Genomic DNA, 26,443 nt, shown 5'->3' with positions numbered 1-26,443 from the left:
GCCCCCTAGAGGCAGGCGTCCCTCCCTCCCTTCCTTCCTGATTTGCCCCCTCCCCAAACACACTTCTTGCCTGTCTGCCTCCCCAATGGCCCCAGCGGCTGCTACTCCAGCCGCCGCTGCCACTCTCTCCCCCCCCCCCCTCTCCTCCTCCTCCGCTCCTGGTGACAGATCCGCTGGGCCCCCGAGCAGTGGGGATGCAGTTTTGCCGTTTCCGACACCTTCTTTTTATAACTCGTCCCCCCACCACCCACCCACCCCCCACCCCATCCGCACGACCTGTCAGAACCACGCCTCTGGAGCCAGCCAATTGGTCCGAAAGCGTCAAAGGGCCAATCAAGGCGCCCGCTCGCCCCGCTCGGAAGCCCAGCGAAGGCCACCTTACAACCTGGCGCAGCGAAGCGGCCGGCCTTAGAGGGAGAGATAGACTCACACCCGGGCGCACGCCCGCCCTGCCACACCGCTCATTCTCTCATTCCCTCTCTCTCTCTCTCTCTCTCTCTCTCACTCACACAAACACACACACACACACACTCACTCGCCATCACCACCAACAGAGCGCGCACTCGCTGGCTTTCCCTCCCCTCCCTCCCACCCACCCCCCCATCCATCCACACTCGCGGGGCGCGCGCCCACTTCCCTTCCCTCCCTCCCGGGCGTGGGACTCGGGGAGCTTCCTCTGGCTGGCTGCTTCGCAGAAGCCGAGGAAGGGAGGGAGAGGAGGAGGCGGCGGGGGGAGGGAAGGAGGGAAGCGCCCGACTTAGCACAAACTCGTTCCGGCTTCCTCGACTCAGCGCAGCTGAGCCGAGCCGTCCATTGATTCGCGGGCTTGCCCTGCCTCTCGAGTTCTTTCCTCGCGGGAGCGGCGGGGGAGGGGGGGTGTTTCTCTCTCACACGCATACCAGGGGAGGCCAAGCGGAGGAGGTTTGCAGGGAGCGGGGAGGGGGAGGGAGGCAGAAGGCGAGGCGAGCCAGCCGGGCTGGAAAGGAGAAGAGCGCCGGAGACGGAGAAAGGAAAGGCTGCGGGGCTCCGGGCGAGACAGCTGCGCGGGGGCTGCAGGAGGAGGTGGAGGAGGAGGAGGAGGAGGAGGCGCCAGCCTTTGGCACCTTTTGGAGGGTCGCAGAGTTTTCCGCCCCGCCGGCTCTTCTGTTTCCTTTCGCCTCGGTCCGGGCGCTTCGATGAGAAGCCGCCGCGCCGACCGCTGCTGTTTGCGGCGGCTGCTCCAGTTCTCCGCAGTTCTCTGCAGCTGGAAGAGAATGGCCAGGAGGAATTGAAGAAGGACTAAGAAGCGGGAGGAGGAGGAGGAGGAGGAGAGCCCATCCCGGCCAGAGGAAAGGAAGGAAAGAAGGAAAAGGGAAGAGGAGGAGGAGGAGGAGGGGGTGGGTGGGAAAGACCAGCGGGCCCCCAGACCTCGCGCGACCTCTGCGGCAGCAGGGACTGGTCCGAAGCTTCTCCGGGGCTCCGTCCATCTCACCCCATCGCCTCCTTCCTGCTTTCCCCCCCCTTCTTCGCCCGGCTAAACTTTCCCTCTTGTTCCCTATCGCCGATACGGCGGCGGAGGCGGCGGCGCAGCAAAGCGAGAGGCGCCTCCGATCCTTTGCAATTCTCTCCGAAGTTAGATAAAGCCCTGATCCTATCACTCATTAAGCAGGAGGCGCGTCGGCCGATAGATAGATAGATAGACCCACGCAGGAAATACAAGACACTCAGACTCACGCACACAGAGGCTTCTTCCACCAAGGGCGACGAAGCGCCGGAGCCCAGTTTCCCCTTGGTCGGTCGTGGGGTGGGGGGCGGCCATGGCCTCTATCTCGGCGCCGGCTGCCTGGATTCCCCGGTGAGGCTCGCTTTAAGGTCGCTTCTCACGAGCGGCCAGCTCTGACTTCGCCTCTTCGGCCGCTTTCTCCGGGACCGGTCCCTTCTGCCAAGCGGAGGAAGGAGGGAGATCGAGGCATTGGTCTAAGCCGGAGCTGCTGCGAAGCCCCGGTGCAGGAGAAGAAGAAGAAGAAGAAGGGAGGAAGAGAAGAAGGAAAAGAAGAAGGAGGAGGAGGAGAAGAAGAAGAAGACGCGGCGCCGGCGGGACTGTGTTGGATGAGTTTCTCCATGAGAGAACCCGTGATTCCTGGGACCACTATGGCTTACCACCCTTTCCTACCTCACCGGGCGCCGGACTTCCCCATGAGCGCCGTTTTGGGCCACCAGCCTCATTTTTTCCCAGCTTTGGCCTTGCCACCCAACGGAGCTGCCGCGCTTTCCTTGCCCGGCGCTTTGACCAAACCGATCATGGATCAACTGATAGGAGCGGCGGATTCCGGCCTCCCTTTTTCCGCTTTGGGACACCAAGCTGCGGCTCATTTGCGGCCTTTGAAAACCCTGGAGCCGGAAGAAGAGGTGGAAGACGACCCCAAAGTCCACCTGGAAGCCAAGGAACTGTGGGAACAATTTCACAAACGGGGTACCGAGATGGTGATCACCAAATCGGGAAGGTAAGCGCTGGGCGGCCGCGCGGGGGCTGTGACTTTTCAGCCGCCTTTTCCACGCCGATTCTCTTAAGAGAAACTTTCCGGCTGTTCTCTCGTGGGAAAAACGATCGGAAAAAGGGGGGGCCTCGCCGCTTTTCTGAAGGACGAAGCGAGCCCCGTCCTTGCGTAAAAGCCTCAATGCTTTTACCCAAAAGGACCCCTCCAAAATCCTCACCCACCAACCCTCAAACTTGCTTCGGCTGTCTTGGTGGGAGAAGAGAAAGTTAGCCGGCTGCGTTTTGCGTTCTCTCGGAGTTTTTAAAAAAAACTTTTTACGGCTGGATGCCTTCTGAGAACTCCAGCGGGTTAATTCCAGCAAAAAAAAAAAAAAAAAAAAACTGGGATTTGCTTGTTTCCTTCCAAGAAAATTGGAGAAGGAAAAAACAAAAGGATGAACTCATGAACTCAGGCCCCAAAAAAAAAACAATAAAAAATTGCCTACAGCTCTTTTCTGGTCATAAAATATTTTTTTTTAATAATAATAATAAAAAAGAAATCGCTTGAGTGCCTAGTGCTGGGTGCTTCCAAATTCAAATCCAGGAAAGAAAGGAAAGGATCAGAAAAAGGGGAAAAGAAAAAAAAAGAGAGAGAGATTTTTTTTTCCTCTTCCAATCCCAGATTTTTAAATCAGGTATAAGAGGCTCAGGCTCGCCTAGGCCTCACTGTTAAATTCTGGCACATCAAATTTTGGAGGGAAGGATCCGTGTTTTTCCCGCAGTGTAATCACCCCTCTTCCTCTTTTAAAACTTTCTAAACTGCAGTTGTTGTTTAAAGTAACAACAATCTGTTGTTTCAACAACTGTTCAACAACAGTCCTTGTTTAACGCAAAGGAGGGCTTTCCTGTTTAATGCGTACCTTAAGAATTAGGAAAAAGCTGTCCATCCTTGAATTATTTTCTTTTAATGCCGGGACAAAATATAATATTTGGGAATGTTCCCCTTATAGGAGCTGCCTTTAAGGTCTCGGAGGGTTATAGGGATTTATTAAGACCCATTCAAAATGGTCTGAAATCAAGGAATAATTGGCGAAGAAAAGAAAACCGTTCAGAAACTGGCGGGAAGGGGTTTGCAATGTGTTTGTGTGTTTGTGTGTTTGTATGTGTGTGTGTGTTGGAGGAAATTGTTGTTTTTTTTCTCAATGGGAACCCAACAAGATTCCATGCAGGGATTTCTATGAAGGGGTTTTGGGCCCTTCGGTTAACTCTAACCAGCAAAATATTTGCACCAACCAGCAAAATTTTTTTTGCATGTTTGGAAATGATATTTGGAAATCATGAAAAAAATAAGTTTGGAAATCATGGAAGCGAAGGGTACGACATCCCCCAATGTGAGACGTTGATATTATAAATTGATAATATTAATATAACACTCCACTTTTTTCTATAGACTTGAATGCTCAGCCTTTAAGGAACAGCGTACCCTATGTATTACTATGCATGTATTACTAACAGACTTTAACAGTTGAATTTTCAAATGATTCTAGGAAGGAAGGAAGGAAGGAAGGAAGGAAGGAAGGAAGGAAGGAAGGAAGGAAGGAAGGAAGGAAGGAAGGAAGGAGAATGAAAGGGAGGGAGAGGAGAAGGAGGGAAGGAAGGAAGGAGGGAAGAAGGAAGGAAGGAAGGAAGGAAGGAAGGAAGGAAGGAAGGAAGGAAGGAAGGAAGCAAAAGAAAATAAAACAATGTAATATAACATAATATCTACTTTGTTTGTCTCTAGGAGAATGTTCCCACCTTTTAAAGTGAGGTGTACGGGTCTAGATAAAAAGGCAAAATACATTTTATTGATGGACATTGTAGCCGCGGATGACTGTAGATATAAATTCCATAATTCGAGGTGGATGGTGGCTGGGAAAGCCGATCCCGAAATGCCGAAGAGAATGTATATCCATCCAGATAGCCCAGCCACGGGTGAACAGTGGATGTCAAAAGTTGTCACCTTCCACAAACTGAAACTGACCAACAACATCTCGGACAAACATGGATTTGTAAGTGTTTTTAATTCACTTAGTGAGTTTTCCCTGAACTCCTCATCTTCCCCCTTGACATAACGCGGGTCTTCATGTAGATTATTATTATTGTTATTTATTAAACATGAAACTCAGGCACCTGAACATCTAAAAATATATCACAAATATCATTGACTGGTGCTGATGGTTGATATGGGATGCTGCCAGCCTCCTAGGTATCGACAAAGTATCTTCTTAAAATATACGATGTTCTGGGCATTGCAGGAAGCTGTAATTTCTTGATGTATTTTGTAAAATACACAATACATGTAGATTATTATTATTATTATTATTATTATTATTATTATTATTATTATTATTATTGCTGCTGCTACTACTACTAGCAACAATAATAATATAAAATACCATTATTACTACTAGTAGTAGTACTATTAGCTATTTGCAAAATAGGGCAACTAGAAATTCAGGCCTATTGGAAAAATGGGGCAAAGGTTTACTTCGTATTAAGAGAAACACAGATTTGTAAGTGCTTTTAATTCACTTAGTGAGTTTTCCCTAAACTACTAAACTTTCTCCTTGACATAATGCTGGCCTTCATGTAGATGATAATGATGATGATTTTACTACTAGTAGTAGTAAAAGTACTACTAGTAGTAGTACTATTAGTTATTTGCAAAATATGTGACTAGAAATTCAGGCCTATTGGAGAAATGGGGCAAAGGTTTACTTCGTATTAAGAGAAACACAGATTTGTAAGTGCTTTTAATTCACTTAGTGGGTTTTCCCTGAACTACTAAACTTTCTCCTTGACATAATGCTGGCCTTCATGTAGATGATGATGATGATGATTTTACTACTACTAGTAGTAGTAGTAGTAGTAGTAGTAAAAGTACTACTACTAGTAGTATTAGCTATTTGCAAAATACGGTGACTAGAAATTCAGGCCTGTTGGAGAAATGGGGCAAAAAATAGACTTCTTTATTAGAAACGGTTGGAAATCTTTTTCTCACGCTTGAAATGGACTGTCAAATTGTAGGTTCCAGATTTTTTTTGTAATAAACTCCAGGTTTCAAAAGGAAGTTGGGGCGGGAGGATCAACCCTATCTTTTGGCCTTAGGATGGATGACCTGTTAGAATATCGGGTTCGGCTTTCTTAGGAAGGGAGTGGGAGAGAAGAATAAAATTATGAGGAGAAGGAGAATCAAATCGGCTGAATAAAAAAAATCAAATCACCATGCGAATCTCCAAAGCGAAACTGCCCGAAATGGTAGAATCTGGCCTTTGTATATTGGGAAGAACTGAATTCTATTTAAAGTGGGGAAGGAGAAAGGAAAGCGGAAAGCAGAAAGCGGAAAGGGGAAAGGAAAGAAGGAAAGGAAAGGAAAGGAAAGGAAAGGAAAGGAAAGGAAAGGAAAGGAAAGGAAAGGAAAGGAAAGGAAAGGAAAGGAAAGGAAAGGAAACGAGGAAAGAAGGAAAGGAAAAAACCTCTATTGACTATGATATGGAAATAATATATTTCACGGTTAGACTTTATTTTTCAAATAGTCAATTCATATCACCATTCCTCCAAATATAATAGTTTCAATATAAAATGAGGTGGCACGCAATGTTATCCCTTTAAAATCAATTAACAGACCAGTCTTATTGAATATCTAGCTAGCTAGCTAGCTAGTCTCTCTCTCTATCTATCTATCTATCTCTCTATCATCTTACATATACCCATGCATAGAGACATACATATCTCTGCTCTGGCTCTCCCCGGATGGGATCCTTTCTCTTATTTTAGGCAACTTGGATCTGGATCTCTACAAATTGTGATAGGGGAGGGAGGAAGAAAGAGGGCAGTTGGTTGGAAGTAGAATTCTTCGTAAAAAATGTCAAAATTTGCTCCCATAAAATTCAGGGAAGCTACACAGGCAGGCTGTAGATTATAAAAAACGTTGAGTGGTTTAGATATAATGCGTGCTCCGTTTCCCCTCTATTAAATCTTGTTCTCCCAACCCCTTTTTCTTTCTTATTTTTTTTTTCCCTTCCTCTCCCTTAGACCATCTTAAACTCTATGCATAAATACCAGCCTCGGTTCCATATCGTCCGAGCCAACGATATCCTGAAGCTACCCTATAGCACATTCCGGACTTATGTCTTTCCGGAAACGGAATTCATTGCCGTCACAGCCTATCAGAACGATAAGGTAAGGGGATTGAGGTTGGAAAGGGAGTGAGTGGGGAAGGGGGGAATGTCCACTGGTGTGAGCCTCGGATAAGGCTTTGATTGAAGCAGGAAGGATTGGGAGATACAGGTATCAAAATCTGGCATTTGGTTTCTCTTCTGCTTTCCCCCCCTCTCCTCTCCTCTCCTCTCTTCTCTTTTTCCTTCACGCGCTTCAAAGAAACTGTGAATTAAATACCTGTTTGGTCAAGCTCATTAAAGAGGAGTGGGGTATTATTATGGGGAAAGGGTGTTAATTGAATTTATGGCTCTGAGCCTACCTTGGACTGGCGACAGCCTAAGCCGAGGGCTTCAACTCTCTCCTTGAAGGTCATTGGAGCTATGGAGCCAAAAGGAAGTTTTGACTTTCCCTTCATCTCTCCGTCTTTTTCTTTGAACTTCTTTTTTTTTGGTTGTTAGTGACTTGGTTGTTTGTATATGTCTCTGGGGGTGGTGGGGTGGTATTTTCCTTTGGGTGAGGGAAGAAGCTGACTCACTGGCAATATTTAAGGGGCAATCTTTGGAAAGATGGGATTGATTGATTTATTAGTCCAATTTATAGGCCGCCCTTCTCCGGAGACTCAGGGTGGCTTACAATGCATTATAGCAATAGCCTGCATACTTTTTTTGTATATACCTGCTTATTAGGGCTTTCGCCCCCCTCCCTAAGCGGGGTTGTTCTATACAAAGCTGGCTTATTGCCCCCACAATCCGGGTCCTCACCCGGGATATGGGATAATCGGTGGCTGGTTGGCTTGGCTAGTTAGCTGCTGAAATTTTCCCCCCGATTATGCATGAGAGAGGTGGAACATAAGAGCTTGAGGTAGCCTGAAAAGCATGGGAAAGAATTCGGTGTCTAACACCAGATCTTGATGCTCCTTTTTGTTCATTGGGTTTCTCTCACTCTAAACGAGCGGCTTGTAAAGGGGCCTTTTGTGAAGTTTTCACAAGCTTGCGAGAATGGAAAAGCTTGTTCCAGAGCGGAGGGAGGAAGGAAGGGAGGAAAAGAGAGAGAGAACAGAGGGATGGAAGGATGGATGGATGGATGGAAGGAAGGAAGGGAGGAAAGAAAGAAAGAAGGAAGGAAGGGAAGGAAGGAAGAAAAAGAGAGAGAACAGACAGATGGAAGGAAGGAAGGAAGGGGGGAGGGAAAGAAGGAAGGGAAGGGAGGAAAGAAGGAAGGAAGGCAGGAAGGAAGGGGAAGGAAGGAAGGAAGGAAGGAAGGAAGGAAGGAAGGAAGGAAGGAAGGAAGGAAAAGAGAGAGAACAGACGCATGGAAGGAAGGAGGGAGGGACGGAAAGAAGGAAGGGAAGGGAGGAAGGAAGGAAGGGAAGGAAGGAAGGCAGGAAGGAAGGAGGGAGGGAGGGAGGAAGGAAAGAAGGGAAGGAAGGAAGGCTGGTTTGATAGCTTTCACTACCTTGTGATATGTGCAATTCAGAGCCAACCTGCCCTCTGAATCAAAATGGCAGCAGGTTTGCAAAGAAATTGTGTGGAAGAAGGGAAAAAGAGGCAGTTGTGAAGTCCGAGGTTTGTCAGACTTTCTGGTGAAAGCGGCCTAAAGGCAAAGCCACTAAGGAACCGAGTTGGTCCAAATCCTCTTTGATAGTGGTAGAGGAAGAAAGGGGGAAGGAGAGGGAAGAAATGGAGCCAGTTCCTCTAAGATAAGCTTCACGCCTTGGTCTCTGCTTGCTTGTCAAGCTCCTTTTGCAGAAGAGTGGAATTGAACAGGACTTCACCTGTCTGCAGGCGTAGGGACTTAAACTAAGACCTCCTCCTCTCCAGTAGAACCCCGTTCTCCTACTCGGTGGCCAAGCCAAAAATTTGAAAGGTCTACGAATTGAAGCAGATGCTGAGAAGGCCATTCTGGTCAACAACTTGCCACTCTTCAAGAGGAGTGGAGCTTCTTGAAAGTAGAGTAGAAATACGGCCGCCTCCGTGTCACAGTCTAAAAAGCAGGGCTCCGGCTTGCCAGTTGGGGAGAAATGGATTTTCAGAAGGTCCCGAGAATCCTGTGTGTTCTTGGGTCCCACTTCTAGATAGAAAGAAAAAGAAAGAAAGAAAGAAAGAAAGAAAGAAAGAAAGAAAGAAAGAAAGAAAGAAAGAAAGAAAGAAATTCCCCAGAGTTCATTCAAATCTAAACTCCCTTACGCTCAATTGGGCTTCCACCGAAACTCAGCCATTGTAGGATTGAGATCTAAGCAGGAAAGTGGTGGATTACCTGTGAGATTTTATTTTCTTTTTTGCTCTGAAGTGACACCCAATGATTATCCTTCCTTCCTTCTCCTTTTCACTCGCCTTCTCCTCTTTCTCCTCCTTCCCCTTTTCCTCCTCCTCCTTCTCCTCTTCCTCCTTCTTCCACTTCTCCTTTCTCCTTCCCCTTCCCTTTCTCCTTCTCTCTTCTCCCTCTCCCTTCTCCCTCTCCCCTCTCCCTTCTCCCTTCTCCCTTCTCCCTTCTCCTTCTCCTTTCTCCCTTCTCCCTTTTCCTTCTCCCTTCTTCCCTTCTTTTTCCCTTTTCGTCCCTTATTATGAAAAAAAATCTCCTCCTCTCCCTTCTTCTCTCCAGTCTCCTTTTCCTCTTTTTCCTTCTCTCCATTCTCCTTTTTCCATATCCTCCTTCTCTTTTTCTTCTCCTACTCCTTCTCCCTATTATTATTAACATCCTCCTCATCCTCCTCCTCTCCATCAGCCCAGCCGGTCATTCTCCCCATCCTCCGGTTCCGATTTCAGCATTCAAGAGTTTGCTTCACTATACCTCAGACTTATTCAGCAAATTTTCCCAAGCGGGAAGCCTTTCCAACCCAGCTTTGAAATGAAATCTTCCTTCAATCCCCCATAAAAATCAAAGCAAGGAACAGATTGTTTGGAGAAAAGCTAGAGAAGAATCTGAAGACGGAAGGGGGCCCATAAGATATTTTGTCTAGCAGATATTCTTTAAGTATGCGAGAGATAGGCACGCGCGCTGGTTATAAATCGAGATTCGAAGCCCCCTAAAAATATTTAAAGTAAAATATTTTACTTTAGCAAAGAGAGGAATCCCATGCTTTTGCAATTGAATTAAGACAGGTAAAGCCTTGAGACCATAACATGACTAATGGGCTGTGCGTTCCATTCATTCCGAGAAGAGACTAACAGTGCACTTGTCTCGCTCTCTCTGTGCGTGTGTATTTGTGTACGTGTGTATGCACACACACTCACACGCACTCACAGAGTGGGGGGGGGAGTTAGCAAAGCCCAAGCAGCCGCTAATTAGCTAAGACTGAGCAACTTGGAGTAAGGAAATGACCACAGGAACTTCATCCCCTGTGGGACCCCTTAATCCTCGCCTGAATAGCCACAAATTTGCAGCAAAGAACTATAAAGCCATTTTAAAAAAAAAAGTGGGGGGGGGAATGCCAGCCTGCTTCTGAGATTCCGTAAGCCTCTCCTTTTTATTTCTGCAAAGATCTGGACAGAAGTTTTTTTCTGGGATCTTGACTTTTCTTTTCTTTTTTTTAAGGAAAATGTTTGGTTTAAATAAATCAGGGGTTGTTGGGGGTTTTATTTTGCCCCGCTCCTCTATAGATTTTCCCCTCCTCTTTCCTGTTATCTTTTGTGTGGCAGTCCTCAGAATCATTCGTGTTTGCACCCAAGGTTTAAGTCCTGATCTTTCTTGCTAAGCTATTAAATTACGACTGCTTGTCCCAAACCTCCGCATATTTGCAATTGTCCCCTTCTAGACTCTTACTACTGCTCTACAGAGGGCAGAAATACAACAGAAATCCACCAATTACACTATCTTTAACAGAACAAATCTATGAACTGTAACTGGACAATAAAGACATAACAGGGAGGAAAAGTTAACTAAGGGACCTAACTGGTGTAAATTTTTAGTTCTGGCTTTGCTGCATTGTAACCACTTGGTCTTTAGTGAAATATATATATATGTACCTTTCGCACCAATGGATTCCAGAGTCTTTTCTTTCCTAAGAATCCAAGTCGGGACACATGACAAATGTTTCTTTCGCTGTCCTTCTTTTTGTCAGATCACCCAGTTAAAAATCGACAATAACCCTTTTGCCAAAGGCTTCCGAGACACCGGGAATGGAAGGCGAGAAAAGAGGTAAGAAGAATACGTACATTTCTATTTTCCCTTTTTTGGGGGGGTGGGGAGCCGTCAGAGAAGCCATCAGAAAAAAAGGCCCTTAATAAAATAAATAAAATAAAATAAAATAATAAATAAAATAATAAAATAAAATAAATAAAATAATAAATAATAAAATAAAATAAAATAAAATAAAATAAAATAAAATAAAATAATAAAATAAAATAAAATAAAATAAAATAAAATAAAATAAAATAAAATAAAATAAAATAAAATAAAATAAAATAAATAATAAAAACAGAAATATTCCTTCTTTTCAGTTCCTATCGCAAAATATCCAATCATGGTGTGAACACGAGGCGAAAAGCAGGATTGGAAAGTTTGGGTTTTTTTTTTTTAAAAAAAAAACTTTTAAAAGTTTGACAATGTGCGACCTTCTCTTTGGTGCTACTCAAAGGAGAAACTCTCTGCCAAGTGTAAATGCATAGCTTACGGACACATGGTCCCTATTAGTGACATGACAAAGACCGAAAAGATGTGGGATAGGCCACAATTGATAGCCAAACTGGTTTTGAACGGGGGGACGTTCAACAGATTTTGTTGGGAGAGACTGGAGTTTCTTTCAAAGAAGAAGCTCCAGTCGCCATCAAAACTGGGAAGTAGGAAATCAAAAATAACACTTATCTCCTCACCGGGTAAGATTTAGGTTAAGTGGCAAAAAGGCAAGGAGGGGAAAACTCACATCAATCTGCTTCTAGCAGCTTCTATACGTTGTCTAGTTCCCTATCCGTGTGAAAATACTGTGCTTACAAGACATATTTTTATATAATTTATATTTGCTGATAAAGAAATAAAGGGAGACTAGTATAGATCTATTTCAAGCTATTTAGCTCTCATCAGTTAGCCATACCCTTACTCGGATTCGAATTTGGGCTGCCTGCATATTAGGCAGTTGTATTAACCTCTGAGCCATTAGTCTCCCTTTATTTCTTTATCAGCAAATATAAATTTGGTATAAAATGGCTTGTCGTGAATGCTTGAGGGGGCTCCTGAATTGGAGCTGAAAGGCGAAAGGGAAGCAATATGCTCCCTCCTATATTGGGGTAGACCAGGTGCTTCAACAGAAAAACACTATATATATATATATATATATATATATATATATATATATATATATATATATATATGTATGTATATTCTTTCTAGCCAGGTTCCACCTATGTAAGCTAAGTTGTTCTTCAGCCCTAGTTCTGTGAAATCTCATTCACAAGTTTCTGGGCTTTTTGTATCCTGCTGAAAAGCAACAACTCTGTGCTGCAATTTGGGAGTTGTTGCTTTTCAGCAGGATACAAAAAGCCCAGAAACTTGTGAATGAGATTTCACAGAACTAGGGCTGAAGAACAACTTAGCTTACATAGGTGGAACCTGGCTAGAAAGAATATGCACATAAAAGCCTATGAAAAAAGAAAAAGACACAACACACACACACACACACATATATATATTCCTAAGAATTTTTTCCAGTTCTTTTTTTCTTTGCTTCTTAAGCAAGAGTTATGCCTTTTGTGTTTTTAGTGGAAAATGGAAAGTAGAAGAGTCCTTAACGTGGACTTTGTAAGGCCTTCCCTGCTCCCTCCTTTTGAAATTTTATTTCTTGACTTATTTTAATCCTGCACTTGGGCTGCATTTCTTTACAGATTGGGTCTCAAGAAGCGGTAGGGAGGATTGAAATATTAACAAGGAGGATGTGAATAGGAGGAGCAAGAGAAGGTCAGGTTTTCCTAGACCATAAGAGGATCAACATTTGCATTCAAGCGTTAAACTGGAGTTATTTTCTTGAAGCTATTACTAGAGCAGATATCTCCTGGAGATTTCAAACCGTCAGTTGGTTAGGAATTCCTCTTCTTCTCGGCCTCTTTTAAAATTTGCATCTCCCTCCATCAAAACAAATAAACCTGGATCCTCAATTGCCTGATTTCCAAACAGGCCGTGTTTTCACCCAAAACGGTTATGGCCTCATTCTGCTTGACTAGTTTAATAAGTTCAACAAATTAAGGTTAAATGTCTTGTGTGAATTCAGCTTTTGAGATGTCTGGATGCACAAACTGGCCAACCGCATTTTTTGGTCTGTCCAAACTACAGTCTGTGTAATCAATGAATGGCTTAGGGATGTTATGTATTTTTTTTTAAAGGGGGTTAATGAGATAAAAGGTGGTTTAATTAAGCCTGGATGAAGGCAGCATGCAGGCAAAGTCATACAGAGGGCTGTAAAAGATTTGGTCTGGCAATTGCTTGACGAGCTTCAACAATTTAAGACAAAAATTGGCATCTGGATAATGGAGGCTTCCAGTTTCCATCACTTGAAACCAGAATGGCCTATAAACAAAGCAGAATGAGATTGGTAAATCCCAAATATTTAAAAGTCTGATTGTTCAAACTTGCTTTGAGAGTTTCATCCTACGGTGATGATGTCAGCCTGGGAACAAGGGCTCAAATGTACACGTACAGGTAGTCCTCGATTTATGACCACAATGGAGCCCAGAATTTACGCTGCTAAGCGAGAAATTTGTTAAGTGGATTTTGTCTCATTTTATGACTTGTCTTGCCACATTGGTTAAGCGAATCACTGGGATTGTTAAATCCGTCACATGGTTATTAAGTGAATCTGACTTTTTTTTTTTTTTAATTTGATTTATATGCCGCCCTTCTCCGGAGACTCAGGGCGGCTTACAGTGCGTTAAGCAATAGCCTTCATACTTTTGTATATTTTTATACAAAGTCAGCTTATTGCCCCCACAAACTGAGTCTTCAATTTACCTACCTTAGAAAGGATGGAAGGCTGAGTCAACCTTGAGCCTGGCGAGATTCGATCTTACTTTAATTGCAGACAGTTGGTGTTAAATTACAGTGCTTAGTCTGTTGAGCTATCCAGGCTCCTTCCCCATTGAATTTGCTTCTCAGAAGGTCGTAAAAAGGGGGAATCACCCTTTTCATGTGGAAACCCCCCCCCCTCCCGGGATGCAGCCATGGTCATCCGTGTGAAAAACTTTTTTCCACTACCGTTGTAAATCTGTTGTAAATCGAGGATTATCTGTACCATAGACAACCTTATTCTTAAACCCATTCTAAAAATACAGGTTTGGGCTGACTTGAAGATTTCTCTCAACCTTTCGGATCGACTTGATTTAAAGGATGGCAGGCTGGAATTTAGGGAGAAAAGGAAGTTTGAAACCCCCAAATGTTGGTCAACCTTTCATGGAATTGATGGGTTTTTGGTTTAGGACAGCTGGCGATTCCAGATGTTGTGATCCAAATCAGCCACGCTTGATGGGTTAGCGTGTGTTGTGTGAAGCTGTGGCAGGTTGGACCACACCTGGCTAATATGCCCGTCTATGAGCATAAGAAAGATTTAATTTTTGGTTTTTTACCTGGCTAAACCTGGCTCAGTGGCTAAGACACTGAGCTTGTTGATCGAAAGGTTGGCAGTTCAACGGTTCGAATCCCTAGCGTTGCATAACGGGGTGAGCTCCCGTGACTTGTCCCAGCTTCTGCCAACCTAGCAGTTCGAAAGCACATAAAAAGAAATGCAAGTAGAAAAATAGGGACCACCTTTGGTGGGAAGGGAACAGCGTTCCATGCGCCTTTGGCGTTGAGTCCTGCTGGCCACATGATCACGGAGACGTCTTCGGACAGCACTGGCTCTTCGGCTTTGAAACGGAGATGAGCACCGCCCCCTAGAGTCGGGAACGACTAGCACAGATGTGCGAGGGGAACCTTTACCTTTACCTTTTTAAACCAAGAATGCTTTGTATGGTTTGTGGAATCCGTCCTACCAAAACTCATCCCCCTTTTCTTTTGTCTTCCTAGAAAGCAGCTGACTCTTCAGTCCATGAGAGTTTACGATGAGAGGCAGAAAAAAGAGACTTCGGATGAATCTTCCAGCGAGCAAACGGCCTTTAAATGTTTTGCTCAGTCCACATCTCCGGCTGTGTCTGCCGTGGGTACCTCTAATCTTAAAGGTGAGCTGCTTTCCCCCACTGTTTCCACACTGGAGTAAGAGCAAGAGTTGTCCTACCTTCTTATTGATGAGTAGTTGCAAATTTTCTGGCTGATGGGGATGAACAAAAAAAACCCTCCTTGATTTAAAAAAAAATTGAATCTCGAAAACACCCCAATCTTAAAATGTAACTTGGTTTCTCTCACTTGGCCAGTCGTTCTCATTCTCTCTCTCTCTCTCCCACTCCCTCTCCCTCTCCCTCTCCCTCTCCCTGTCTCTGTCTCTCCCTCCCTCCCTCTCCCTCTCCCTGTCTCTCCCTCTCCTTCTCCCTCTCCCTCTCCCTGTCTCTGTCTCTCCCTCCCTCCCTCTCCCTCTCCCTCTCCCTGTCTCTGTCTCTCCCTCCCTCCCTCTCTCCCTCTCCCTCCCTCTCTCCATCCCCCCCCTCTCCCTCTCCCTGTCTCTGTCTCTGTCTCTCTCTCTCCCTCTCCCTCTCCCTGTCTCTCCCTCTTCCTCTCCCTCTCCCTGTCTCTGTCTCTCCCTCCCTCCCTCCCTCTCCCTCTCCCTGTCTCTCCCTCTCCTTCTCCCTCTCCCTCTCCCTGTCTCTGTCTCTCCCTCCCTCCCTCTCTCCCTCTCCCTCCCTCTCTCCATCCCCCCCCTCTCCCTCTCCCTGTCTCTGTCTCTGTCTCTCTCTCTCCCTCCCTGAAACTTACTGAACAACAGTCTGGCTTAGCAACAGCAATGTTGGCTCCATTGTTGTTGTAAGTCAAGGACTATCTGTACTCCAAAGCTGGTGTCCCAGAGATCTGCGCATTTCCCCGTAGCCTTGGCTGTCCAGATTGCTCTGATTTTGCTATGCTATAGTAGGAAGGAATGCCCCTTTTTTATTTGACACACTCGTGTGTTTTTTAAAAAAGTTTGAACATTGCCTCTGTGTGTTTGTGTGTGTTTGTGAGGGTGTGCAGCAAACACTGCCCCAGAATTCCACGTTCATGATTCTTGTTGCGGATGGAAAGAAAAGACACTGTTTATTCCAACACCAGATGCCCGGATTAAAAGTTGGAGAAATAATGCTGTTCTTTCTCAGTCCTTCAGCCTCACCCCACACACTTCAGAGGGAAGTTTATTATAAAAAATAAGAAGATGGTTCATTCCATAAGTGTCCCAAATGCTGCTTTTTTTCAAGAGGCAGCTGGACTTTCTGGTTTTTTCTTTGAAGACCTTTCGCTTCTCATCCAAGAAGCTTCTTCAGATCCGACTGGATGGTGGATGATGGTCATTGACCAGAATATAAACCCTTCCCTTCCCCACCATCCAGTCCAGAGCTTGAAGAAGCTTCTTGGATGAGAATTTGACAGTGTTGTGAGAATTAGGTTTTAATAATGACAACTAATAATAATAATAGTAATAAATAATAAAGATAGAGAGATAGATAGATATTTAGAGATAGATAGATGATAGAGGATAGAGGATAGAGGATAGAGGATAGAGGATAGAATAGAATAGAATAGAATAGAATAGAATAGAATAGAATAGAATAGAATAGAATAGAATAGAACGGAACAGAATCAAGAGCAGAGCAGAGCAGAGCAGAGCAGAGCAGAGCAGAGCAGAGCAGAGCAGAGTAGAGTAGAGTAGAGTAGAATAGAATAGAATAGAATAGAATAGAATAGAATAGAATAGAATAGAATAGAATAGAATAGAATAGAATAGAATAGAATAGAATTCTTTATTGGCCAGGTGTGATTGGACACACAAGGAATTTGTCTTGGTGCATACACTCTCAGAATACATAAAAGATACATTCGTCAAGAATCATAAGGTATAACACTTAATGATAGTCATAGGGAAAAACAGTCAATATAAATCTTAAGGATATAATATCTAGAATAATATCTATAATATCTAGAAAATAGTGGATGAAATCTCTTTCTCTGGCCTCTCTTCTGGATTAGACTGTGTTATTGCCAAGACCCAAGTAGATCAAAAACTTCAGTGAAAATTAGATCAGGATCTTGAGTTGGAATTGAAAAAAACCTGGATGACTTCCAAGTCCAGAGGAAAACTGAATTGTAAGCACGGGACTCCATCTGACTTACTCAACCGAGTTAGGAAATTTCGGTTCTCAGTTGGTTGGGAGAGTAAGAGAAGGCGGCCTTCTCTTCTGAGGAATATCTTAGGGGACTCCTGAGGAACATCTTGTGGGACTCCTCTTCTGAGGAACATCTTGTGGGACGCAAGTGGGAAGCCTTCCTCTGTGGTCTTTTCTCCTTCCTTTTCCCACCCTCTCTCTTTCTCTTCTCAGACCTGTGTCCCAGCGATGGCGAAAGCGACTCAGAGAGCAAAGAGGACCCCATGGAAGCCAATGAAGTCGGGAAGATCTCGACCACCACGGCCAACCTCGCCCCCCACAGCAGCTCCTCCTTGGGAGGAGGAGATGATGGGACAAACCTTCGAGAAGGGGGGAAGAACAGCCCTTCCAAAGCTCCCCTTTTCCCACCGGACTCGGCCAGCAGCAGCCGAGAGAGCCTCTCGAAAGTGCCTCCAGATTCCCAGCATAGTCCAGCCACCATTTCTTCTAGCACCCGGAACTTGGGCGGTGGAGGAGGAGAAGAACAACAACGCAAGAACCAGGAGGAATGCAGACTCCTGAACAAAGAACCCTTCACACCTTTAACCGTTCAGACGGACAATCCCGGGCACCTGGCTCAAAATCACCTTTCCAACCTCACGTTTCCCCACGGCCTGGCCAGCCAACAGTTCTTCAACCCTCTGAGCAATGGGCATCCTTTTCTCCTCCATCCTAGCCAGTTTGCCATGGGTGGAGCTTTCTCGGGCATGGCTGGCATGGGGCCTCTGTTGGCCACAGTCTCCGGGGCGACGTCAGCAGGAGTTACCGGTCTAGACAATACGGCGATGGCCACAGCAGCTGCCCAGGGATTAAGTGGGGTTTCGGCAGCAGCAGCTGCAGCTGCCTTACCGTTCCATTTTCAACAGCACGTCCTGGCTTCACAGGTAAGACGCTCGTGTGTGTATGTCTGTATGTGTGCGTGCATATGTTTCTTTCTCTCTCTCTGTGTGTGTGATTTCTCCTCTTCCATAAAGCAGGTATGCAATGGCTATTTGGCAGGGGGTGAAAAAATCCAGCAGGTTCTGACAAGTTCTGGAGAACCGGTAGCGGAAATTTTGAGTAATTCCGAGAGTAGGCAAATGCCATCTGTGGCTGGCCCCAGAGTGGAGAGGGAATGGGGATTTTGCAGTATCCTTCCCCTGGACTGGGGTGGGAATGGGGATTTTGCAGTATCCTTCCCCTGGAGTGGGGAGGGAATGGGGATTTTGCAGTATCCTTCCCCCAGGAATGGGGAGGGAATGGGGACTTTGCAATATCCTTCCCCTGGAGTGGGGAGGGAATGGGGATTTTGCAGTATCCTTCCCCTGGACTGGGGAGGGAATGGAGATTTTGCAGTATCCTTCTCCTGGAGTGGGGAGGGAACGGGGATTTTGCAATATCCTTCCCATGAAGTAGGGTGAGAATGGAGGTTTTGCAATATCCTTCCCCCAGGAATTTATTTATTTATTGAATTTATTGAATTTATATACCGCCCTTCTCCCCGAAGGGACTCAGGGCGGTGAACAGCCGAAAATTAAAATAACATACAATATAAAAGTTAAGATAACTAAAAATAAATTAAATTAATCGGCCTCCCAATTTAAAACCCCAAGCTATACAATTAAAAAACTAACCCATAAAACCTGGAATGGGGAGGGAATGGGGATTTTGCAGGGTCCTTCCCCTGCCACGCTCACCAAGCCACACCACGCCCACCGAGCTGGTAGCAAAAAGAAATTTAGATTTCACCACTGCTCTTTGGGCATCCAGCAAGTCAGACCTTTGCTCCAACTACCTGTAGCATCAATGGGATTTATCACCTTCTTGGCTTTGTCGTGTCCCCCACCCCTAAACCTCAGAGGGACCAAAGAAACTTCATTTATTGCAAACTCTGGTTCATGGGAGGGAACCGGTTGGCCATTCTCATGGCGGTTTGTCTTACAACTGGGGTTTCTGGCTGAGGCTGAGGTGTGGTCCCACCCCTTTGGTGGTTTGAGTCCTAAGCTTTGGGGGTCGGGGGAAACCCCCCCATGGTTCTGTGAGATGGGTGGACCAGACCCTACATGTCACGACTTAGAGCAGTGTTTCTCAATCTCAGCGAGTTTAAGACGTGTGGACTTCAATTCCCAGAATTCCCCAGCCAGCTGGCTGGAGAATTCTGGGAATTAAAGTCCACACGTCTTAAACTCGCTGAGATTGAGAAACACTGATTTAGAGAGACGGGTCTAAATTTAAAAAAGGGGTTTCCACCACAGCCACTGGGTTCTTGCTTTATGCAGAAACGGCTGATGCAATTTAACAATCAAAAAATTAAAAACCAGTTTGCAAAAAAAAAAAAAAAAAAAGGCCAGCTACTGTACTTAGGAGTCTTCTGGGATAGCTTCCTATTTGCACAGGAAAAAGTGAGGCAAATCTTCCAAAGGAAAACTCACCATTTTAAAGGGGGTGTTTGCAGGTGGCCCGGGGAGGGGGGGTGGCAGGGGGAGTGAGGAGGGGAAGTAAATTTGTGGCTGCAGTTCTGTGTGGGGTATGTGTGATTCATTCATTTTTTAAAAACAAAAATAGTTTCCCCCCCCCCAACCTCTTTTTTTTTTTTTTCAAATTCAGGAAAATTGAGGTTCCCTTTTGTTGAGGGAGGGAGGTGGGGGGCAAGAGGGAGAGGGAGGGAGACCAGGAGAGAGGGGAAGAGAGGGAAAGAGGGAAGGGGAGAGAGCGAGAGAGAGGGAGGGAGAGAAAGAGAGAGAAAAGAGGGAGGGGAAGGAGGGGGAGAAAGAGAGTGGAGAGAGAGAGAAGAGAGAGAGGGAGAGGGAAAGAGGGAAGGAAGGGGAGAGAGCGAGTGAGAGAGAGAGAGAAGAGAGAAAAGGAGGGGGAGAGAGAGGGAAGGAGGGAGAGAAAGAGAGTGGAGAGAGAGAGTAGAGAGAGAGGGAGAGGGAGAGAGGGAACGAGAGCTAGGGAGAGGGAGGGAGAGAAAGAGAGGGAAAAAAGAAGGAGGGGGAGAGAGAGAGGTAGGGAGGGAGTGGGGTAGAGAGGGAAGGAGGTAGAGAAAGAGTGGAGAGAGAGAGAAGAGAGAGAGATGCAGATAGGAATTAAAAAATAAATTCGGCAGTCAGATTGGCCATCCAAGCAAACATTCCCTCTCTGTCAGTCCAACTGGTTTCCCAGGCTGGTGAAAATAGGGAGGTGTGTTAGACAGATACGTTCAACCCCTTGAGTCCTTTATATAAAACAACAATAATAATAAACGTGGGATTAAAACAGAACATTTTTTTAAAAAAAAAAATATTTAACTTGCTTAAGGAAAGAGCCAAGCCTTGGCCCAGGCTGACTCCTGTTTAAAAATTTGCTTCGGCTTTCTACAGCTCATCCTTGGCACCGTGCCCGAGTTATGGGGTTTATTCGAAGCTTCAGGTCTAGGGGAACCCCACAAACAGGTCGTTTCACAAATCGGATTAAGGGCCAGCAATCAAGTATCAGCTTGTGTACCTTCCCTTCTACCTACCTACCTCCTACCGAAAGAACTTCAGCGTTTCGGAAGGCTCCTCCAAAGTATAAGCTATCTTCCCAGCCTTTTTCTTCACTTAAGAAAACTTAAGTGGGGTTTTTTGTTTGTTTTTTTTGGAACTGGGTCAAAGAAGGGCTAGCGGGGAGGAAGAACAGTGGCCAGGAAATGCCCAACCTAGTCTGTCGTTTCCCACTTTTATTCTTGGCTTTGTAGTTTTCTGGGCTCCGTTTGTCGTTTGTTTCCCCCTCCTCTGGCTACAACCATCAACGATTCCTTGGCCCGAGCCAGCAAAAAGTCAATCAGCACCTTGAGAGAGAGAGAGAGAGAGAGAGAGAGAGACGGATGATTGAATGGAGAGCAGAGTGCAAACTTGATTTTGGCTCTGGTTTCCCAGGCTCGGCTTCCAACTAACCAACCAACTGCGGCTGACTCTCCTTAAGCCAGAAAATGAAGTGGGATTTGGCGGACAAAAACACCTGGCAAACTAGGCGCTTTAGCATCTCAGGCGTATATCCCAGGGCACCTTTTTGGCAGCGTGGGCCTTTTGTCTTCCTAATAAGTCCCAAGTTCTTTCCCCTACCTCCCCCATGGAAAAAAGCCCGGAGACTTGGAAGCCAGATTTTTCTTAAGCTGGCGAGATTTCTTGCTGGGAGATACAGAAACCTCTGCCATAGGGGCCATTCAGCCAGGAGGGTGAGGCTAATGGGAGCTGTAGTTTGGGAGCAGCTGGAGGGATGCCCTCCTTTCCAGATGCACCTGGGGAAGACGGGGAGGGGAAATGGATTGAATGCGAGGTCGGGGCGGAATAGACAGCCCTCCAGGAACGGGAGAATTTATCTCTGTTTCTATAGCAATCATTTGATCTTTTATTGAGACCAGAATAAAAATTAAAGCATTAAAATAAAATATCTTAATAGTAATAGTAGTAGTAGTAGTAATAATAATAATAATAATAATAGTAGTAGTAGTAGTAGTAGTAGTAGTAGTAGTAGTAGTAATAGTAGTAGTATCACGACCTGGCCATCGAAGCTACACGGCTATGGATGAAACATATAACAGTGATACCCATTGTCATCGGGGCACTTGGTACCATGTCCAAGAATTTTATAAGATACATCAACAAATTGCAGCTTCCTGCAATGCCACCAGCGGAACTGCAAAAAACTGCGTTGCTCAGAACATCATATATTTTAAGAAGATACTTGGTTGATACCTAGGACGCTGGCAGCAACCCGTATCAACCATTAGCACCAGTCAATGGTATTTGTGATACGTTTTTAAATGTTCCGTTGACTTGAGTTTCATGTTTAATGAATAAAAGAGATAATAATAATGAAGATGATGATGCAAATTATTTGCAAACGGAAGTTGAGCGATTATGGAGGAAGAAATCAATGGATGTACCAATAGTAATAGAGCAATTCTTGGAGCAATACTCAAAGGGCTGCCATGGAAATGTTGAATTTATTAGACCTGAGTATCCTGACTTTTTTTTTTTTAATTTGATTTATATGCCGCCCTTCTCCGGAGACTCAGGGCGGCTTACAACGTGCTCAGCAATAGCCTTCATCCTTTTGTATATTTTATACAAAGTCAGCTTATTGCCCCCACAAACTGGGTCCTCAATTTACCTACCTTAGAAAGGATGGAAGGCTGAGTCAACCTTGAGCCTTGGCGAGATTCGAACCTGCAATAATTGCAGGCAGCTGGTCTTAATAACCAGCTTAATAACAGGGTGCCTTAGACCACTGTACTACCAAGGCTCTTTGCAAAAAAAACAAAAAAAAACCCCATCTTACTTGGAACTGCCTTTACATTCAGATGCTACCTTAATAGCTCTAAGGTCCTTGGTTAGGACTTGAACTGTTAAGTTTTTACCAGCCCAAACTGGGAATCAAACTGAAGATTAAATCTTAAATAATAATAGTAGTATACGTAATGTGCTTATTTGTTCCTGACACTCCTTAAGCCTCTCTCTGTGTGTGTGTGTATAATCTCTCTCTCTCTCTTTCTCTCCCTCCCTCCCCCTCCCCCTCTCCTCCCTCTCTATCTCCCTCCCTCCCTCTCTCTCTCTCTTTCTCCTTCTGTCCATCCCTGGTACTCATGGAAGAGTCTTTGTGTGTGTTTGTCTTTGCGTGTGTTTGCACCTGCTTCCACGAATGCCAGGGACCTCCGAGCCCTGAACCCTTAATCCTAAAACATTTGTTCTGCTCCAAGATGCTTCTCTTGGCCAAAGAAAGGGCTGGTTTCCTGGACTTAATTCATAGGTTTGCCCCCCTCCTGACCCTTACTCCATCAGTAAAGCACAACAGGGCTGAGTTGGCACAACAGGGCAGCTTCTCCAGGGATGGCTTGGTGGTTGTGGGAAAGGGGAACGTCCTTGGTGGGTCGACCCACTGCTTGTGCTGACCAGGCAGCCCGGTTGACACACTGCCTTTGTTGTCCTGGTAGCCTAATTGATCCTCTACTTTTGCTGACCACGCAGCCTGGTTGACCCACTGCCTATGCTGTCCATCCAACCTGGTTGACCCACTGCCTATGCTGTCCATGCAACCTGGTTGACCCACTGCCTATGCTGTCCATGCAACCTGGTTGACCCACTGCCTATGCTGTCCATGCAACCTGGTTGACCCACTGCCTATGCTGTCCATTCAACCTGGTTGACCCACTGCCTATGTTGTCCATGCAACCTGGTTGACCCACTGCCTATGCTGTCCATTCAACCTGGTTGACCCACTGCCTATGCTGTCCATTCAACCTGGTTGACCCACTGCCTATGCTGTCCATGCAGCCTGGTTGACCCACTGCCTATGCTGACCACGCAACCTGGTTGACCCACTGCCTATGCTGTCCATCCAACCTGGTTGACCCACTGCCTATGCTGTCCATCCAACCTGGTTGACCCATTGCCTATGCTGTCCACGCAACCTGGTTGACCCACTGCCTATGCTGTCCATTCAATCTGGTTGACCCACTGCCTATGCTGTCCATGAAGCCTGGTTGACCCATTGCCTATGCTGTCCACGCAACCTGGTTGACCCACTGCCTATGCTGTCCATCCAACCTGGTTGACCCATTGCCTATGCTGTCCACGCAACCTGGTTGACCCACTGCCTATGCTGTCCATGCAACCTGGTTGACCCACTGCCTATGCTGTCCATCCAACCTGGTTGACCCACTGTCTATGCTGTCCATCCAACCTGGTTGACCCACTGCCTATGCTGTCCATGCAACCTGGTTGACCCACTGCCTATGCTGTCCATCCAACCTGGTTGACCCACTGCCTATGTTGTCCATGCAACCTGGTTGACCCACTGCCTATGCTGTCCATGCAACCTGGTTGACCCACTGCCTATGCTGATCACGCAACCTGGTTGACCCACTGCCTATGCTGTCCATTCAACCTGGTTGACCCACTGCCTATGCTGTCCATTCAACCTGATAGACCCACTGCCTATGCTGTCCATGCAACCTGGTTGACCCACTGCCTATGCTGATCATGCAACCTGATTGACCCACTGTCTATGCTGACCATGCAATTTGGTTGACCCACTGCCTATGCTGTCCATTCAACCTGGTTGACCCCTGCCTATGCTGATCATGCAACCTGGTTGACCCACTGCCTATGCTGTCCATGCAACCTGGTTGACCCACTGCCTATGCTGTCCACGCAACCTGGTTGACCCACTGCCTATGCTGATCATGCAACCTGGTTGACCCACTGCCTATGCTGTCCATTCAACCTGGTTGACCCACTGCCTATGCTGATCATGCAACCTGGTTGACCCACTGCCTATGCTGTCCACGCAACCTGGTTGACCCACTGCCTATGCTGATCATGCAACCTGGTTGACCCACTGCCTATGCTGTCCATTCAACCTGGTTGACCCACTGCCTATGCTGTCCATGCAGCCTGGTTGACCCACTGCCTATGCTGTCCATGCAACCTGCTTGACCCACTGCCTATGCTGTCCATGCAGCCTGGTTGACCCACTGCCTATGCTGTCCATGCAACCTGCTTGACCCACTGCCTATGCTGTCCACGCAGCCTGGTTGACCCACTGCCTATGCTGCCCATTCAACCTGGTTGACCCACTGCCTATGCTGACCACGCAGCCTGGTTGACCCACTAATGCTGACGTAGTTGACCCACTACCTGTACTGGCCCGACAGCCTGGTTGACCCACTGCCAGGCAAGATCGTGCTTGTCGGACGGGACAGGGGACTATTGGGAGCTTTCCCCCCCCCCACCCTCCCCAGCCCACCCCCCCCACCCACCCCCCGTGGTCGCCCCTCTGACTGTCTCTCGCTCTTCTTTTGCAGAGCCTGGCGATGTCTCCCTTCGGCAGCCTCTTCCCCTACCCTTACACCTACATGGCGGCGGCGGCGGCAGCCTCGACGGCCGCCCCTATGCACCGACACCCCGCCTTTCCTGAATGCCGCCGTGCGCCCTCGCCTGCGTTACAGCCCTTACTCCCTCTCGGTGCCTCTGCCGGACAGCAGCAGCGGAGGCGGAGGCGGCGGCAGCAGCTTGCTCACCACCGCTCTGCCGCCTTCGCTGGTTGGTGGCACGGAAGGCAAAGGCAGAGCTTTAGCGCCCAGCCCCGGCTTGGGAGCCTTGGATTCCTCCGGTTCCGAGCTGAACAGCCGCTCTTCAACGCTCTCGTCCTCCGGCTCGGATAAGGAAGCCACCAGCGAGCTGCAAAACATCCAGCGCTTAGTGAGTGGACTCGAGTCGAAGCAGGACAGAGCCAGGAGTGGGTCGCCCTAGTGGGGAGGGGGGAGACCGTCCTCCCCCTCCCACCCCCTACAGTATGGGGGAGGGGCACCTCCAGCTTCTCCCCCCCTCCCCCCCTCCATGCCTTGTGGGCCCATCCGGCCTCTCCAAACTTGGCCAGCGGGGATTTTGTGTGTGGGGCTGGGGTCCCGCTGGGGATGGAAGGAAGGAAGGAGGGCCCAGGAGCTGATGGACGGACGGACGGGCGGGGCGGGGTGGGGGTGGGGCGCTGCTGGAAGCTGCTATGAACCACTGTTTTGTCCACTGGAGGCAGGTGTGAATTCTGGGGTCCTCTCCCCTTCCATCCCCCTTTTCTTCGGGTTTTTGTTTTGTTGGGTTTTTTTTGGGGGGGGAGGGGTTCCTGCCTCCCCTTAAAGATCAAAACAGAGACGGGCAGAGAAAATGGGGAACCTCTTTTTTGTGGGGGGGCGGGGTTCCCCGATGGAGAATTTGTTTGTTTCGGGGTTGTTGTTTTGTTCGCGTAGAAGTTCCTTCGAAAATCAAGCCGAAAAAGGGGGGGCAGGGAAGGAGAAAAAAGCGAAGCCTTTTAATATTTTGGGGGGGGGGGCGCAAGGCGGGTGTCTGCGGCTATAGTTTGTTTATTTTTGCATGGTTCGTTCCAAAACTCTTAATTTTGTGAAAGCCCCCCCCCTCACGTTCCATAAACGCTTGCTTAAGGTCCCCAGAGCATTAAATATGTATGTATGTGTGTGTGTAGATATGTGTGTAGATATGTACATACATATGTACATACATACGTGTGTGTGTGTTGAATATATATATATATATATATATATATATATATATATATATATATATATATATATATTGTATGTATGTATGTATGTATGTATGTATGTATGTATGTATTTCTCTTTAGCCAGGTTCTTCCCACGTAAACCAAGATTTTTATGCAGCCCTAATTCAGTGAAATCACAATCCACTAGTTCCTAGGTTTTTGTTTTTTTTCTGGCAGCCAGCAAACACTCTGCTGCCCATTGGGAGACTAATGGCAGCAGGGAGCTTGTTGGCTGCCTGAAAAGAGCCTAGAAACTAGTGGATTGTGATTTCACTGAACTAGGGCTGCATAAAAATCTTGGTTAAGTAGGAAGAACCTGGCTAAAGAGAAGTACACATAAACGCCTACAAAAAGAAAACAATATATATGTGTGTGTGTGTGTACATGTGTGTGTGTCTACACACATACATTTATATGTGTATGCATGTGTGTGTATGTATATATGTATTCTGATATATATATATATATATATATATATATATATATA

General features: G+C 46.4%; 1 protein-coding gene across 1 annotated transcript; it reads left to right on the top strand.

The window, feature by feature from the left end:
- Positions 1–1,929: 1,929 nt before the first annotated feature.
- On the top strand, positions 1,930–25,222 carry LOC139326880 (T-box transcription factor TBX3-like). The gene is given in 8 exon segments (XM_070956625.1): positions 1,930–2,483; positions 4,236–4,503; positions 6,530–6,676; positions 10,716–10,792; positions 14,642–14,793; positions 17,074–17,783; positions 24,704–24,805; positions 24,807–25,222. Coding segments are annotated over 8 exon segments (2,196 nt in total). The 5' UTR covers positions 1,930–2,088; the 3' UTR covers positions 25,152–25,222.
- The last annotated feature ends 1,221 nt before the right edge of the window (positions 25,223–26,443 follow it).

This window comes from Pituophis catenifer, unplaced genomic scaffold (genome assembly GCF_029215685.1).
Source record: "Pituophis catenifer annectens isolate HBS135680 unplaced genomic scaffold, rPitCat1.0.hap2 SCAF_248, whole genome shotgun sequence".
NCBI lineage: Eukaryota > Metazoa > Chordata > Lepidosauria > Squamata > Colubridae > Pituophis > Pituophis catenifer.
Note: the sequence above shows the minus strand (reverse complement) of the source record. Positions and strands in the feature narration are given on the sequence as shown.